This window comes from Falco peregrinus, chromosome 2, assembly GCF_023634155.1.
Source record: "Falco peregrinus isolate bFalPer1 chromosome 2, bFalPer1.pri, whole genome shotgun sequence".
NCBI lineage: Eukaryota > Metazoa > Chordata > Aves > Falconiformes > Falconidae > Falco > Falco peregrinus.
The window spans coordinates 124,463,569-124,478,018 of record NC_073722.1 but is presented as its reverse complement, the minus strand read 5'-3'; the positions used below and the strand labels follow the sequence as shown (position 1 = coordinate 124,478,018).

Below are 14,450 nucleotides of genomic sequence, written 5' to 3'. Positions count from 1 at the left end.
AAGCCAAGCAGCATTTTCCAACCACTGTAAATGATACAGAAGGCAGAAACTCAACCCTCAGCCACACGTAGAACGTACAAAATGTGACTGCCTGCTGGAGCTGAACTCTGCTCGCTTCAGATGCTCCTTTCCCTTGCATTCACACATTCCAGAGAGGGCTTTTTCCTCACGAAAAATTGAAAAAGACCTTTTAAAAAGAAAGGTATCAAGCAGCCACACTGCAAATTTGTTTCTTTCTAAGTGTGTTCATGGCATCTTTGAGATGCTCTAGAGAGGAAAATGTCTGAAGACTTCAAGGAGGGTATTTATGACTTGATTTGAGGCTATTTTAAGTATGAAACTATTCTGCCCCACCGCTGCTCAGGGAAGCTCACAGAAGGGGATGAGGATGGTTAGATCACTGCATGAAGCATCATGCTGGCATGGAGACATCTCACTGCACATCAGCATGGAGCCATCAAGCTGGGGAAGAAGCCTTGGCAAAGCCTGATCCAAAGCCCACCGAGGTCAGAAGGAAAAATCTGTTTTATAATTTCGCAGAGGTGTTGGAGCAGACCAGGGATTTAGACCGTGCACTAGAGAAATGCAAGCCAGGGGGAAACAGCCCTTTCTCTGACAGCACGGTCAGGCTGGAGCTCGCTTCTCCTCCACCTCGGGGAAACACTGGGACCAGCATGCAGTCTTTAAAAAGCAAACCAGCAGACATTTCCTCTGACTAGAATTTGCTAGTCATGAAAAGCTGTGGAATATTTTTGTTGTCAAAGGCCCATTTTATCTCGGATATTTTGGGAGCCCTGTGCCTGGCTGCAAGGCCAGCCCTTGCAAGGCTAAAAGCATGCAGCGCAGGGCAGAGAGACACCAGCGTGGCATGGCTGTGTGCCTGGCACTTACCTCTGTGGATCACGGAGAGCTTACTGTGTAGATGTTCTAGTGCTTTTACGATCTGAAACAAGAATTCCAGAGTGAATCACACCTGGCAGCACCATGATGAGGAGAAAATGTTATCTGGCTTCACCCACCCCATCCTCACCAGACCTGCTTAGAGGGAAGGAGCTACATCTCCCACGAGTCCTGCACCCTCACAGCAGCCCACGGTGATGGCAGGTACCCGGGGATCACCCAGGGGTTCCAGGACCCTAATGAAAAGGCAAAAGAGCTGCAGGGCCCTCCCCACATCTAACTCTGTGCTGTCTCTCAATTACGTGTATAGGCACATTTTGGGTTATTTATGGTTTATAAATAACATCACTGCAGACCAGATGCTGGAAGCCAGCTAGGAATGCTCACACGTGCTGGCCCATGGACCATGCTCTTCCTGGTGCAAATACAGCAGGGAGCTTGGGTCACGTAGGACTTGGCTTCAAAGAGAAGCATCCTTTCCCTTCCCTTCTCACCCTGCTAATACTCACAGAGACAGCTATTTTCCCTAAGATGTCCTCAGGAATCGTCAGGCCTTTGTCAATGACATGTTTGTAGAATTTGTCCAGTGAGGTATCCATCAGCTCCATGCAAATCCACACATCTCCCTAGAGGAGAAAGAAAGGAAATAATGCCTACTGGAACAAAGCATCTTTTCCTTTTCTTTCACACGCAAAGGTCTTCTTTGGCACTTGCCCTTTGCTGGCCTGTTTGCCTCTTCGCTGTCCTTTATAACTCATTCACCAAAACTGTACTGGGCTTTCTTTTTCCCTCCTCTCCAGCTGGAATTAAGCGCTATCCACCTTCACTACCACATTTAGTATCTTTTATTATCTGCTTTTCCCAAAGCAGAGTCCCAGTGATTTAGGAGCCCAGAAAGTTATCGAGATTGAGGCTCCTACATGTTCAGGTCACTGCAAATGCTCAGCCAGGAAAAGTTCAGCTCAGCAGAGCTATGCTTAAAACCTTTCAATAAATCTTGTTTTTTAGAGCTTTCCACACTTTTCCTCCATGTGGCTTTCTCATTGCAAGTCAGGACAATATTAACACTAACAGACCAGGCTGTGAGTTGATGTCCTCAGTGCCCGGCCATCCCCATCACTGAAACTCACTACCAAGCCCCAATGTCTCAGCACAAAGGACTCGCACGTTCCTGGCACTGGGGCTTGGCTGCCTTTGGTTCCTCCTCACGTGGGACCGCATCTCTCCTTGCTCACCAAGAAGTAACTGTACATGACAGATCCTTACGCAGGGATTGAGCAAACTCATATTGTACCAAGTCTCCATGTCTAGATGGAGATTAAATCCCTGGCTCTTGGAGTGATTCTAGGCATGGGAATTCAGAGCCTGGGAGAGGATCCAGTCTCCCAGCGGCAGCACAGCTAATCTCCAGGATGCCATACCTCTCGGAAAAGTGCCCCATAAAAGGTGACAGTGAAGGGGCAATCTACCGTCCTCATGGAGATATCCAGATCCATCAATAACCTCTTCTGCTCCTGGCTGTTCACTGTGGCTCGGATCCGCTGGAAGACAAAGCATTTTAGCATTGGCTGTCAGCACCTCCGTACCACAGCCATACCCTTGCTGGCCACAGTGCCTTGGCATCACACCTTTACCCTTTTATCACACTTCTTCGTGTTACCTTTTTATCACACCTCTTTGTCATAAGAACATCACAAGCAAAACACGCGCAGTAGGAGCAGCCCAGGGCAACACAAGGCAATGGAGGTTGAAGGGGTCTTCTCGCCTCAGCCCAAACTGCAGGTGATTTGGCTCTTCCCTGCAATGCCACTCTTTTTGCAACAGCCAAAAGTCACCGAAGCTTGAGCAAGGAAAAAGGAGCAGGAAATCAAATTCTGGGCTGGTGGAAACCCATGACTTCTGGAGCTGCAGTGGACATTATTTACATCAGCAGACTTTGTCACGAGAGAGGGCTCCAGCCCTGCAGCCAGAGCCCATGTGCTCCCCTTGGCTGTGGAAAATGGACATTTTCCAGTCTCCCACGGAAGAGAGGTCATTTATATGAAATACCTGGAAACCCTCAGCTGGGAAGCACCACAAAGGGGCATGACACAGTCCAACACAGGTCACACACATATTCCAGGCTCCTTGGCCAAAGCCACTTGAGGTCAGTAATGTCACAGAATTAAACTGTTTAGCATCACAGATGCAAGTAATAGCCTGAATGTTCCTGCCCTACCCTCTTCAGACCTTCCATCATACTCAGAGAGGTCTTTTGCAGTTTGGTGAACACCAAAGCAAACAAGAAGACCAAATGCAGAGCACAGAGGCCCTGAGACACACCCCAGCATCCACAGCAAAGTCTATCCACAACTGAGGAGCTAAGAATTTTTCTTCAGCTTACTCATAACTTCCAGCTCTGCATCCTTTTTCTTTTTTCTTGTTCTGAAAGGAAACTTGAGCTAAAATTCAGCCAAGCAAAAACTGGTTCTTCTCAAAATATAAATTTTCCCATGGCTCTTTCCCTAAGCTGCAAGCTTGAGTCTAAACTGTTGTTAGGAAAACTTTTCATAGTAGCATCTAGAAGCCTGTCATGAATCAAGATCCCAATGTAGCAGACAAAATGTGAAAATCTCAACAAAAATTTCCCGTTCCAAAGAGACTAAAAAAGTCCCAGCTGAAGAAAATTACCTTATGCAATAAAATTTACAGTACACTCTTCTTTGCAATTACAGTGCAGAGCCCTGAATCTAAGAGTCTATTTACATTAGAAAAAATGCACACATTTAAAAAATCACGGCAAATAGCTTGTAAAATCTTAGTGAAAACAGGAATAGAGCAGACAAAGGTGAACAATATGCACTATAATGCTGGAAAAACATTGAGCATCATACTTCAAAACACATGCCTTTTCTTGGTTAAATGGACCAAATCTACCTCAGCACTCTTCGCCCCAGTGTAGAAAGAGGATTTCATAAGGAAAGAAGTAAATCTCAGTAAAGGCATGCATCAGAACAAGGAAGATCAAAATTGTGCACAAACAAGAGCGCAGAGGGTGCCCACACACAACGATACAGACAGGAAGCACCTCAGGAGGCTCACTCTACCTTCACTGCCATGATCTGCCCACTAGGCATGTGCCGCATCTTCTCCACCACCCCGTACGCACCTCGTCCCAGCTCAGAGATGGGCTCCAGGTCATCAGCTTTCACCTCAAAGTTCTGCGGGGCAAAAAAACATCAGCGCAAAGCTGACTGTTGCACATACATGCTACGCAAGGAGCAAAATACCCCTAAAATCTAGCCCTGCTTGGCACATAAATTCACCTCTGTGCATCCCCCTCCCTATCTGTGTTCATGAGGCTAGAAACAAAATCACGGTCCTCGGAGGCTGTCAGGATTAACTACCGTGCAGCAGTTAGCAGCGTTCTGAAGAGGATATGCCTTGTAACAGCATAAGCAGGGAGCCTGTGTTGATGAGCATCCTGAGCAGGGCGGGAGCAGGAAGGATGGTTCCTTCGGTGGGATGCTCTCTCCCCAGCCACCCACACCCGAGTGCCCCTTCCAGCCACCTTTAGCTGCTCGCTCTTTCAGCTTCTCCATCTTCTAAGGGCTGAGATGGAAAACACCACGGCAGCCTCTCCCCCAGGAAACACATTCAGTCTTTTTTTTTTTTCCCTTTCCATCTTCCTCCTCCTCCCTCCCACAAACAATAATGGAAATATCCCCAGTTTTTCTTAAGGCCTGTAAAAGCTTATTTCTCCAGACCTGTAGATGGGCCAAATACTAGTTGAGTGTGCCCCATTTTTAAACCACGGCAGATTTATTTTGTCTAGCATTTGAGATGTCCTTCTCCCAGCCTCACACAAAGGATGACTTTGTTTGGAGCCCTGCATTCTAACCTGCCCTTCTCCTTTCTGCCGTGATATTGTGCAGCAGGCTCTATTTTTTGCTTATTATTTTTTTTGGATCTTTAAAATATGCTTTTGCTACTAAAACCAGCCATTCTGTTTGCTGAATGCACCACATCAGTCAATCATCCTACAGAAAGAACCGGGTTATAATGAACTGATTCACAGCACATAATCCCACACCGCTTTTTGCCGGCACAGCAGAAAAAAACCTGCAGCCTGAAATGTGCTGGCTGGGGATGCCACAGCATGCAGGGCCCGTACACTGCGTTACTGTGCGCTCGGGCTCCCGGTCATTCACTTGCAGCTATGTTGCCTGCAAAAGGAGCCCTGACTAACATTTTTGTGTAACAGCAGACATTTAAACATCTCTGACTGCCTGACACTACTCCTACTGTTCAACAGGACCCTCTCCAAAAAAGCCCTTAGACTCTCTCAAGGCCATTCTTAAATTTAGCAGCAAAGTTGAAAGGGAGAGGAGGGAAAGTGGCTTTCCCTAGGGATCGGGGGTGAGTGTAGAAAGGCTGGTGGAAGAGGGAGCACATCCTAAAGGAACCTGGCTGGACAAATAGGCAACAGATCTGGCGGAATGCAAGCCACAGTATGTCAGTCCTTCCAAGAGAGGCACATATCTGCATCTGTAAAAAAACCTGAGCTCTGGGTTTTACAAGGGTGTTTCTCTTTGCACCTCCAACATGGGCTCTCTGCCTTCATGCATGGAGACTTTTTGGATTGCTTGAGCTTTTCCTCATCCCTAGGACTGCAGGGGAGAAACTATTTTCTTGGAGCGGGTGTCTGCTCTAGCAGCAGGCATTTTCTCTGCCTCAGTGCTGCATCATTTTGCTCCAGAGGCATCTCACACTCCTTCCACCTTCCAGCCCCTGCTCCATGCCAGGGAAAATATAAAATTAAAAATGAAAGAAAAGCATCCAAAGATAGACAGCATAAACCACTACTGCATTAGCATTTCACTTCATAAATTATCTCTCTGACACCAAGGCCTATCTTTTGCACCTAATAAATTTATTGCCCAGCTTTAAAGTGCTGTTATGAATGCTGCTGTGCCATTTTCACCTATCGAAACAGCTGTCCTCGGTTTTGTTTTTTCCCTGCTATTTTTTTAGAACATCAGGTGGACTGGTTTCCACACTGTCAGAAGGATTTGCTTCCAGGACAGGAGGATCTACCCTGAGTTAGAAACCTGATGAGATGGCTTTCAATATCAGCAAAGGGAAATACTTTGGATGGAGGCTTTAAATTACCAAAGGAACTGAAATGAGAGTAAAATCTGCCGTTAGCAATCTCCTTGTTTTATAATCATTATTTCCAGGGGATTAGCTGCACCTTACTGAGGCAAGGAACACATTTCCAAGGTGGAAAACATGAAGGGGATGCAGGTGTCATGGGATGCAAAGGGTGAGCATTTGGGGACATGTCATCAGAGCAGTGACAACCAGCAGGTCACACTGCAGCTGGCCATGGGGCCATCAGTCCCACGCAGACAGCCCTTGTTGGAGAAACACAAACACCAGAGGCTCGTCAGCTGTCTGTGGCTGAAGGTGGCTGTCAGGGCTCCCACAAGCCCCCAGGCTGGCTCTTCTTAGCTTCAATTCATCCAGCAACTGCCTTCCAACAAGCAAAATGGGCTACATTTTTTTTTTAATAGCTGGTGTTTATTAATCTGCTCTTTCTTGGAGGGTTGAAGTTAAGCAATCCCCTGAGCAGCCTGCCTGGACAAGCAGCCAGCACCACGGCAGCCAGCCCTGGAAGGTCACCTGTCCCCAGAGGTTGTCTTCTCACCATAACTCCTAGTCTTACCTCCTCGCCAATGGAGATGCAGGCTTTGGAGTCTAAATCTCTGGGTGGCCTGTAGGAGAGAAAAGGGAAAAGATGTGAAATGTTCCTTACAAAGATCCATTTTTACTTCAGTGAGTAAATACAGCCCCCGTGGTCCCTCAGGCCGTCCCCTCACACCTTCGGGCCAGCAGCCCGAGTAGCCTTGAGCAGCCCAGCTAGTCTCCTAGATTTGCAGGATCAACAGATACAGCCAAGATCCACAAAGTCCCCCCAAAAAGAGGTCAGGAAGGAAGCTGCTGGAGTTGGCATTTCTCACACCCAACTTCCCCACGCGGGAACCCACAGAGATTCATTGCGAAAGGCAAGGCAGGTGGCAAGCACCAAACATCTACCAACTTGTATGGATTAGACGGGCATAAAGGCCTTAAACCACTGTAAATGATTACCTAAGGCATATAGCATGGGTTAACAGGCTAATAAAAGTCAGTCCTCAAGGAAGTAAAGAAAGCCAAGCAGGCTGGAGTTGCACAAACTGCCTTAAAAGCACAAGGTTTTCTTTTGCAAGGCTGAGTATGTAGGGAAGGGGATGTATTTTTGTGCCTTGACCAAATGCACATTACTCAAACTGGGTGGCCAAAGTGCCACATCAGTTAAAATCAGGTGCCCATTCTGGTTTTTCCTTTTCCTGGGCACATCATTAAGCAGCACAAGACACGGACCATGGGCAGCGATGAGTAGAGGGTGATGGGTTCAGACCCCCTGGCTTGTACCTGGGGCTACAAGAGAAATACAAGGGCTGTTATTATCCTCCCTAATGGTGCCAAAATTAACCTGGGTGTTTTGCTTCTCTTCCTTGTGAAGGGTCCCCGTTATCCCAGCCCTGCAAGCACGAGCCCCAGGCGCTGGCCGTGACCGGCTGCTGGCCCCTGGCCGTGGCAGCACAGGCACTAGCAAAGGTTGGAAGGCAGCTGGGGTTCGTGGTTTTCTTTTTATTCTGCCTTAGTGTTTGCAGACTTACGTGGAGCTTGTCTGTGGTTGCTCAAATGCTTCTTTAGGAATTTTCAGCCCAGGGTTTCTCTTTCTGCCTGTGAAACAAGAAAGAGGCAGAATTAAAGAAAGGCACCTTTTTGTTGTTTTGTTTTGTTTTAATTTGCAAAACACAGCTTGTCTATATTTGTTGACCTTATTTAACATAAATGCCCGGCCAGGCTAGTGGTGTAGACTCAGGGCACAGAGTTCAAAACATAAAGTGCCTTTGTTCAGTAACGCTTCATTTAGACCTGCAAGGTCTGGCTGCCAACTTGGTACAGAAAACAGGCAAGAGCTCTGGCAGAGGCAGGCCATGTGAAAATGCAAAGTGAAAGGTATTTCTCCTTCGTCAGCCCTACCCACATAGGTTCCCTTAAAATGTTTCTTAGATTTTAAACCATTCCAGATACATAACTGCAAATGCTGGCAGGATTAAAAATCTTTTTAAATTGAAGCTGAAAGTCCAGAATCAGATTCTGATTCCGTTTAAATGGGATGTTTCACCTCTTGGTCATTAAAGTTGTGCAAACCCAGCAAAAATAAAGCAGAATTAAGTTTGCAGGCTTCAAAGCCATTTGTTTCTGTTCATACTGACCAGCCAAGCTTTTCTGAGCTGGATGAAGCTCAAGCTCTGAAGCAGTTCAAATGCAAGCTCTCCTGTAAAGGGGGTCCAAGCCAGCAGACACAAGAGCCAGGCAGACTAGAGAAATACAAGAACCTTTTTATGACTAAACATATACAGGGACATTTCAGCGTGGGGTTTTGATTTCATGGATAAAATAACCTGAAAACATAAGTCATGTCACCGAAACCCCAAGGTAAACATCTGGCTATTTGGCTGTGTAATAAAATCTCTGGTCCCCCAAAAAGGCACAAGCATCTAATTTAGGCATTAAAACATTTTTAACCTAACAATTTATATCAATTACTATCTTTCTTTCAAGCATGAGTTTTACTCTCTATTCCCAACACTCTCTCTCAAGCTTTACCTACATGTTTGAGTTTGTTTTTCCTCTTGACACAAACTCATGTCAACAGACGTCTGTGCATCCTAGTGCCAAGGGGTGCTAGATCAAAGCACAGGCACCCAGACCTGAAAATGACCTTTTTGAAGCAATTAGGCAATTCAGATTGCCCATCTTTTTTTATTATTATTATTTTTATTTTTCCCTCCCACCTTGTCTGCTCCAAAAGACACGATCATACTTGCTCCTTTTGGCAGAGTCATTCCAGGATGGGACAGGCTGTGACAACCCAGCTGACACCTTTTGGGAAAACTATCTATTGGAAACCACTGTGCACACTCACTATTGGTATTAGAAGTTGACAGAGCTGCAAATTTACAAAAGGGGAGAGGAAAAAAAAAAGCCAATTCTCTGCTGCAAGGAGTTTTCAGTCTAACATAGAAAAGGCAAAATAAAAGCAGCAAGGTCACTTCAGAACCATGAAGAACAGCTCTCAGTTTTCCCAAGAGGTAAAAGCTTGTGTGTAAGGAAGCAAAAATCATTGAAAAACAAGTGGAGAAATTCTAACAGCAGAGCTGTTCTGCGACCCTTTTCCTTCTAGTTTTCTCTAGTTGTACTAGAAGGGTCTCTAGAAGGCACAACTGAGAAGCAAGCCCTGCTGTGCTAGATGCTCTAGATACCATTTCTTGCCCAAGCTGTGCCAAGCGCACATCAGCTCTAACAGGATGCTAAATGGGTAACAGTGTTCTGGATGTTGTTGTGTTTTAGCTAAAAAAGGAATCTCAAAAATACAGGTCTTGCAGTGCAGGCAAACAAAAACCATTTTGCTGACAGTTTCTAAGTCTGCCATCCCGGTGACCTCTCTGCTTCTGAAAACCTGCCTGCATCCTCTCACAGCTCAAGCAAACAAGACAACCATGCGCACATGAAAAGCAGTATCTCTCCTTATTTTGCATGGGGAAATAAAGACAAAAATTTGCCACCTTGCCCATGGAGGCAGGAACTGCCTCTTCAGCTCTAGAGCTGAACTTTTCCTGTTAACACTCACCAGCCGCCTCCTGGCATACGTCGACCATCCATCCCCACTGACATTCACACAACGAAAATCAAAAGAGAAACCAGCACAAATTTGCTCCGTTTTTTCCTTTTTGCTTTTTTTCTGTTGTGGATTTGTACCCGAACCTCAGGAACCTGCTCTCAGGTAGCTCTGGAAGGGTGAAAACGAACCTACTGGAAATTAACCTGATTTGAACGTGAACCAGAACAGGTTGTACAGCATTTAATCTTATCGTGGTTCACAAGTGGTGTCAGCAGAAGAACTAGGTAGCAAAATGCCAAACCCAAATAAATATTAAAAGCCTACCGCCTTCTGGTGAAATAAAATCTGCACTTTGGGGAGTTTATTTTCCTTGTCTCTTCTTCACAGAATACAATATTTTGAAACTTTGCCATTTTTTTGAAGCACAATCTGTTCGTGCAGTTGAGTTGCCAAGACACAGACACAGTTTAATGTTCTTTGGGGTTTTCTTTTCAAGAAAGAAGCGAGCAACAACAGTAGCAAGAATAAAACACCCATTTCACAGTGGTACCAGGAGAAGGGATTGCAACAGAAATTGCCACGGCTGGGACTCGCACCTGCAGCACCAGCAGCTCCTGCAGGATTAGCTCGTGGTGCGGAGGGGGAACATGGTTACCTCTGCACCGTGGCTCACCACATGGTTATTTAATGAAAGTCTCGAGCTGCAATCAGGAAATGTCATGCCTCTCAACTGGATCAGGCCAAGTTTCTGAGCTCCTTTTGTTACAACATGCAAAATTCTTGTCTCTCCAAGCCTTCTGCAGCCAGCGTCTGCAAGTGTCTTGCAGGAAGCATCAGCAATCCTAAACATGGCACTGCCTTAAAACTAGAAGCACGGAGCAGCGGTCAGCACGGTGCTGTGGAGCCGTGGCTGCCACCCTGGCAGGCTGCAGCAGGGTGCTGAAGTCGGGGTCCCCCCCTCGCCCCATGCCCCAGCTCCCCGTTGCATGGGGTGGGAGGGCTCAACTGAGGCTCTGCAGCTGCTCTGAAAAACAAGGGTCCAGGTCACACATGCTTGAAAGACTTTCTCCCCAAAGGCAAACACTGACGCTTAGAGGGTTTTTGTAAGAATAAAAATAATTGGAAGTCCCAAGATCATTTCTCTTCAATAATAACTGCCAAGCAATCTTGCTGTCAAAATAAAATCCCCCAGTTTACCATAGCAGACATTGGCTTTGAAAGATGAAGCTGTATTAAATTGCAGTTTGCAGAGAAAGTCATCTCTACAGGAGCTCTGAATGTTGAAGCAGCTTAATAGCATACCAAATTGGATGTTACCTGTTCCATCCACCAGAAAACCAGTATTTTCCACAGTGTTTTTATGATTCATTATTATTTTTAGCTTTGTTTCCTGAAGAAAATCATCACGTGTATATTTGACAGTCTGTGTCCCTTGTGGCAAGTGTAAATCCACTGGCCAATTTCTCTGACAGAGAAATTGAGCTTTTGGAGATTGCAAATCTGATCAAAACAGATGACTAAATAAAGAAGTCCCCGACTCAGAAGCAGGCTGAAGCACAAAAGCAACCCATGGCAGACCAGGCATCCGTGTTTGAGCTGTGCAGAAACACCGGGTGTCTCAGACACCAAAATAATAGCACGAGGCTCGGTCCTGAGGCACAGACCAGCCAGGGCCTGAGCATCAGTGTGGAGGGTTCACTGCGACTCCTTGGGGTTTGCAATAAGGAAAGTCCCAGTGAGCCATCATACAAAGCATGAAATCTAAACGTGGTTCCTTCTGCAAAACATTCACAGTCCTGGCTGATCAACAGATGGGAACATGTATCTGCTCCCCAGCATCCAAGAAGTCATGAGTTTTCCATGTAAACAGCCACTGGTGGCTTTCTGGTCTCTGCACCCTCAAGCTAAAGCTCATTTGAGACCTCTCCCTGCAATCTCCCACATGGAGACTTCCACAAGCACTTGACTCAAAAGCCAAGTTTTAAGAATACTTGAGGGGGAAGAAACAGACTGGTGTGGAGCAATGCTGAGAGACATCTTCAGAAGTGAGTTTTCATTCAGCAGAACACCCTGGGTATCTGTAACATTAAGCACAAGCTTAAATCTACTTTCTTCTAGCAAAGCAATTACCCACAGTAAATGCTGAACTGACTCGCGCTAGAGATGTTGCCACCTTTAAAAACCCTCAGTGCTTTCTTGGCAAGCGCACTGCTCAGGACAGCAGTAATGCAAGCAGTTAGCTGCAGCATCGCTGCAACCGCCTGTGCCCAGCTACCCCCCGCCTGCCCCCCGCCCGGGCACTGCCTCGGCCAGCGCAAGAGAGTCAATGCTGAGAACGAAGTGAGGTCTGAAAGCAAAATCCTAATAGGAAAAAGAAAACCTGACTTAATGAAAACACATTAAATACTTCCCTGTGAAGGTCTTAAACCCAGTTCCTGAGGGAGGGGAGAAAAATACAACTTCCACTGGGCTCGTTAACCTCTTCTCACCAGCACTGACAGAGCGTACAGGGAGATTAATGTTGCTAGCCCCTTTCAATTAGGGCAGTGTTAAATATCAATATTGAAAAAAGAAACTTCAAAGTTTCACAGCAAAAGGGTAGGAAGCATAACAGAGAATAATAAAGAAAGGGAAGACAGAGGAATTCACTACCCACATATGCTGTAACAGAAAATAAACTTTTACTTCTGAAGGAAAATCCCATTCCCCAGTCTCCAGACTTTTCACTGCAGTTAAAAACTTTTTATGATATAATCCAAAGTAAATGGTTCCTTGCCACAAAAAGCTCCTATTTCCTTCAAAGGATATTAACCAGTTCTGTCTTCACCACAATTTATTATTAAAGCTGTGTTCAATTGCCATGTAGCAACACTTCCTTTCAAATAGCACTCTTTAGCATATAATTTGCTGGTAAAATTTCACAGGCGGGAAATGCCTCTTTCTCCCACTTTTTTGAGATAAAAGTGGCTCATTTACTGTTCCTGTCTTTCCTAATGCTCTTTTCTCTGATTTCTTGAAAAGTTTTGAAAGCCAAATGATCTGCTTTTCCCCTATCAGCTGTACTTAACTGTGTAAGCAAAACCCCCGCCCTAACACAAGGGCAAAATGGAAATGCTCGGTGCGATTCCATGGAAGAGGAGTGAATCGGCATCTCACGGGCTCTGCAAGACAGCTCTGTGCCGAACGGCTGCACAACCAACCTCTCGCTGATACCAAAGTGCTGCTATGCCTACTTTGCGGTGGGAAAGGACCCGTGGCCATGGCTTAGATGCAAAACCCCAAACTGAGACGGTTCTTGAAAACCCCAGAAAGTAAGATTAATTTCTTTCTTTTTTTTGTCCCAGATGCCCTGGAAATGCCCGGCAGAAAACAGCTCTTCATGCAAAGACTTGGTTTTCAGCTGCAAAGGGCATCTCTTATCCAAAGCCCAGTTCCAGCTCATATTTCAGCAAGGAACGGTAGACTTGATGCTGTCAAAGAGAAGTCCAAACCTTGCAGGCCAGGTGGAAATATTCAAACCCCAGAGAACTTCACCCATTAATATGCCTGGACCCAGGCACATGAACACTGAGATACCTTAAAGTTTCTCATGGCACCCAGGGCACAGCAGGGTCACCTGGAGCAACTGCTGCTGTAGAAGATGTAGCAACCTCATATTTAACATAAATGTCACATAGAATGACCAAAGAGGGGAAAACATTTTTTTTTCAATAACAAGTATTCAAGATCATCTCACAGATTAATTATTTATGCTTGCAAATTATTAAAGTTTAAGACATACATAATGATTAGAGCTGATAAAAACCCATCGTAGCAAACATGAGAGTTCAAGGCTGGTGATAGACTTGCCCATCTCCTTTGGTCCTCAGTCATCTGCCCCAGCAACACCTCACCACCACTCACCAGTTCTCAAGGTGAAAAGCCTTTGATTCTGCCCAGGTCTCTCCACCAAGGAATCCCACAAGTGGGGATGTCCCAGCCAAGCGTAAGAGGAGGGGGAAGGCTGGGAGCATTCCTGACATCCCCACAGTCAAACACTCAGCACCTCTAGACTAAACAACAGTCACTGAGCAAAGACGCCTGAGCTTCCCTGCCAAATTGTTGTGCCTAAAAATTAAAATACATGTAGATAACAAAGTATAGTTTAAATGAGTGGGTCTGAGGGAGAAGCCAGACTGCCGGAGCTGTACCTGGACTTGTTTTTACAAGCTGGCTCCGTTCCAGCTGAAACAGAAATCAAGTCCTCAGTCAAACAGAACAAACACAAATGGGTGTAAATTCAGGAACTAGCCACTTCTGGTGGTTTTAGCAATATAAATGTAACCTCCCAGGTGGCCACTTCCCAGAGGCAGCCCCACTTGCCCTCCCATGGGTTGTTGTGGCATCTCCACAGGCATGACCACAGTGCCTCCAGTACCACCACCACCTTCCTCCCACAGGCTTTGTCTGTGTGCAAGTCTTTGAATTTTGCCATACAGGCAAAGTATGGAATTAAACCATGCTCTTTTGATTAAAATATCTTTGGGACAGATCTACAGGTGATAGGGAGGCTAGTGTTGGTGACTGGTTCAGTGGCTGGGGTTGGGAGATGCCAGGGGAAGTTCTCTTGTCACTTCTGCCTCCATGCCTGGGCTGCACGTCTTGGTAACCCTTTGGTAAAGCTGCACAAACCCACATTGTGCACCACTCGGAGCAGGGTGCCAGGGACAGGGTGGGTGAGTGGCTGAGCTGTGCCCACCACCCATTTTGTGAATGCCAAAGCCCTACTTTGTAGAGAAAACCAAAAGCTAGGTGTTCATGTAAGCACCAGTGATGTGGAAGCAGGCCTGAA

At 46.0% G+C, this 14,450-nt stretch overlaps 1 protein-coding gene across 2 annotated transcripts in view; it reads right to left on the bottom strand.

Moving 5' to 3' along the window:
- Nucleotides 1-14,450, bottom strand: part of MAP2K6 (mitogen-activated protein kinase kinase 6) — a 55,323-nt gene that overhangs the window by 21,119 nt on the left and 19,754 nt on the right. For both annotated transcript variants that reach the window (XM_055796343.1, XM_055796344.1), the window contains exons 2-7: nt 7,605-7,671; nt 6,608-6,656; nt 3,987-4,100; nt 2,322-2,441; nt 1,410-1,526; nt 892-943 (exon numbers count right to left, since the gene is read on the bottom strand). In XM_055796343.1, the coding sequence (XP_055652318.1) occupies nt 892-943; nt 1,410-1,526; nt 2,322-2,441; nt 3,987-4,100; nt 6,608-6,656; nt 7,605-7,671 (519 nt within the window). The remainder of the gene's footprint in view (nt 1-891; nt 944-1,409; nt 1,527-2,321; nt 2,442-3,986; nt 4,101-6,607; nt 6,657-7,604; nt 7,672-14,450) is intronic.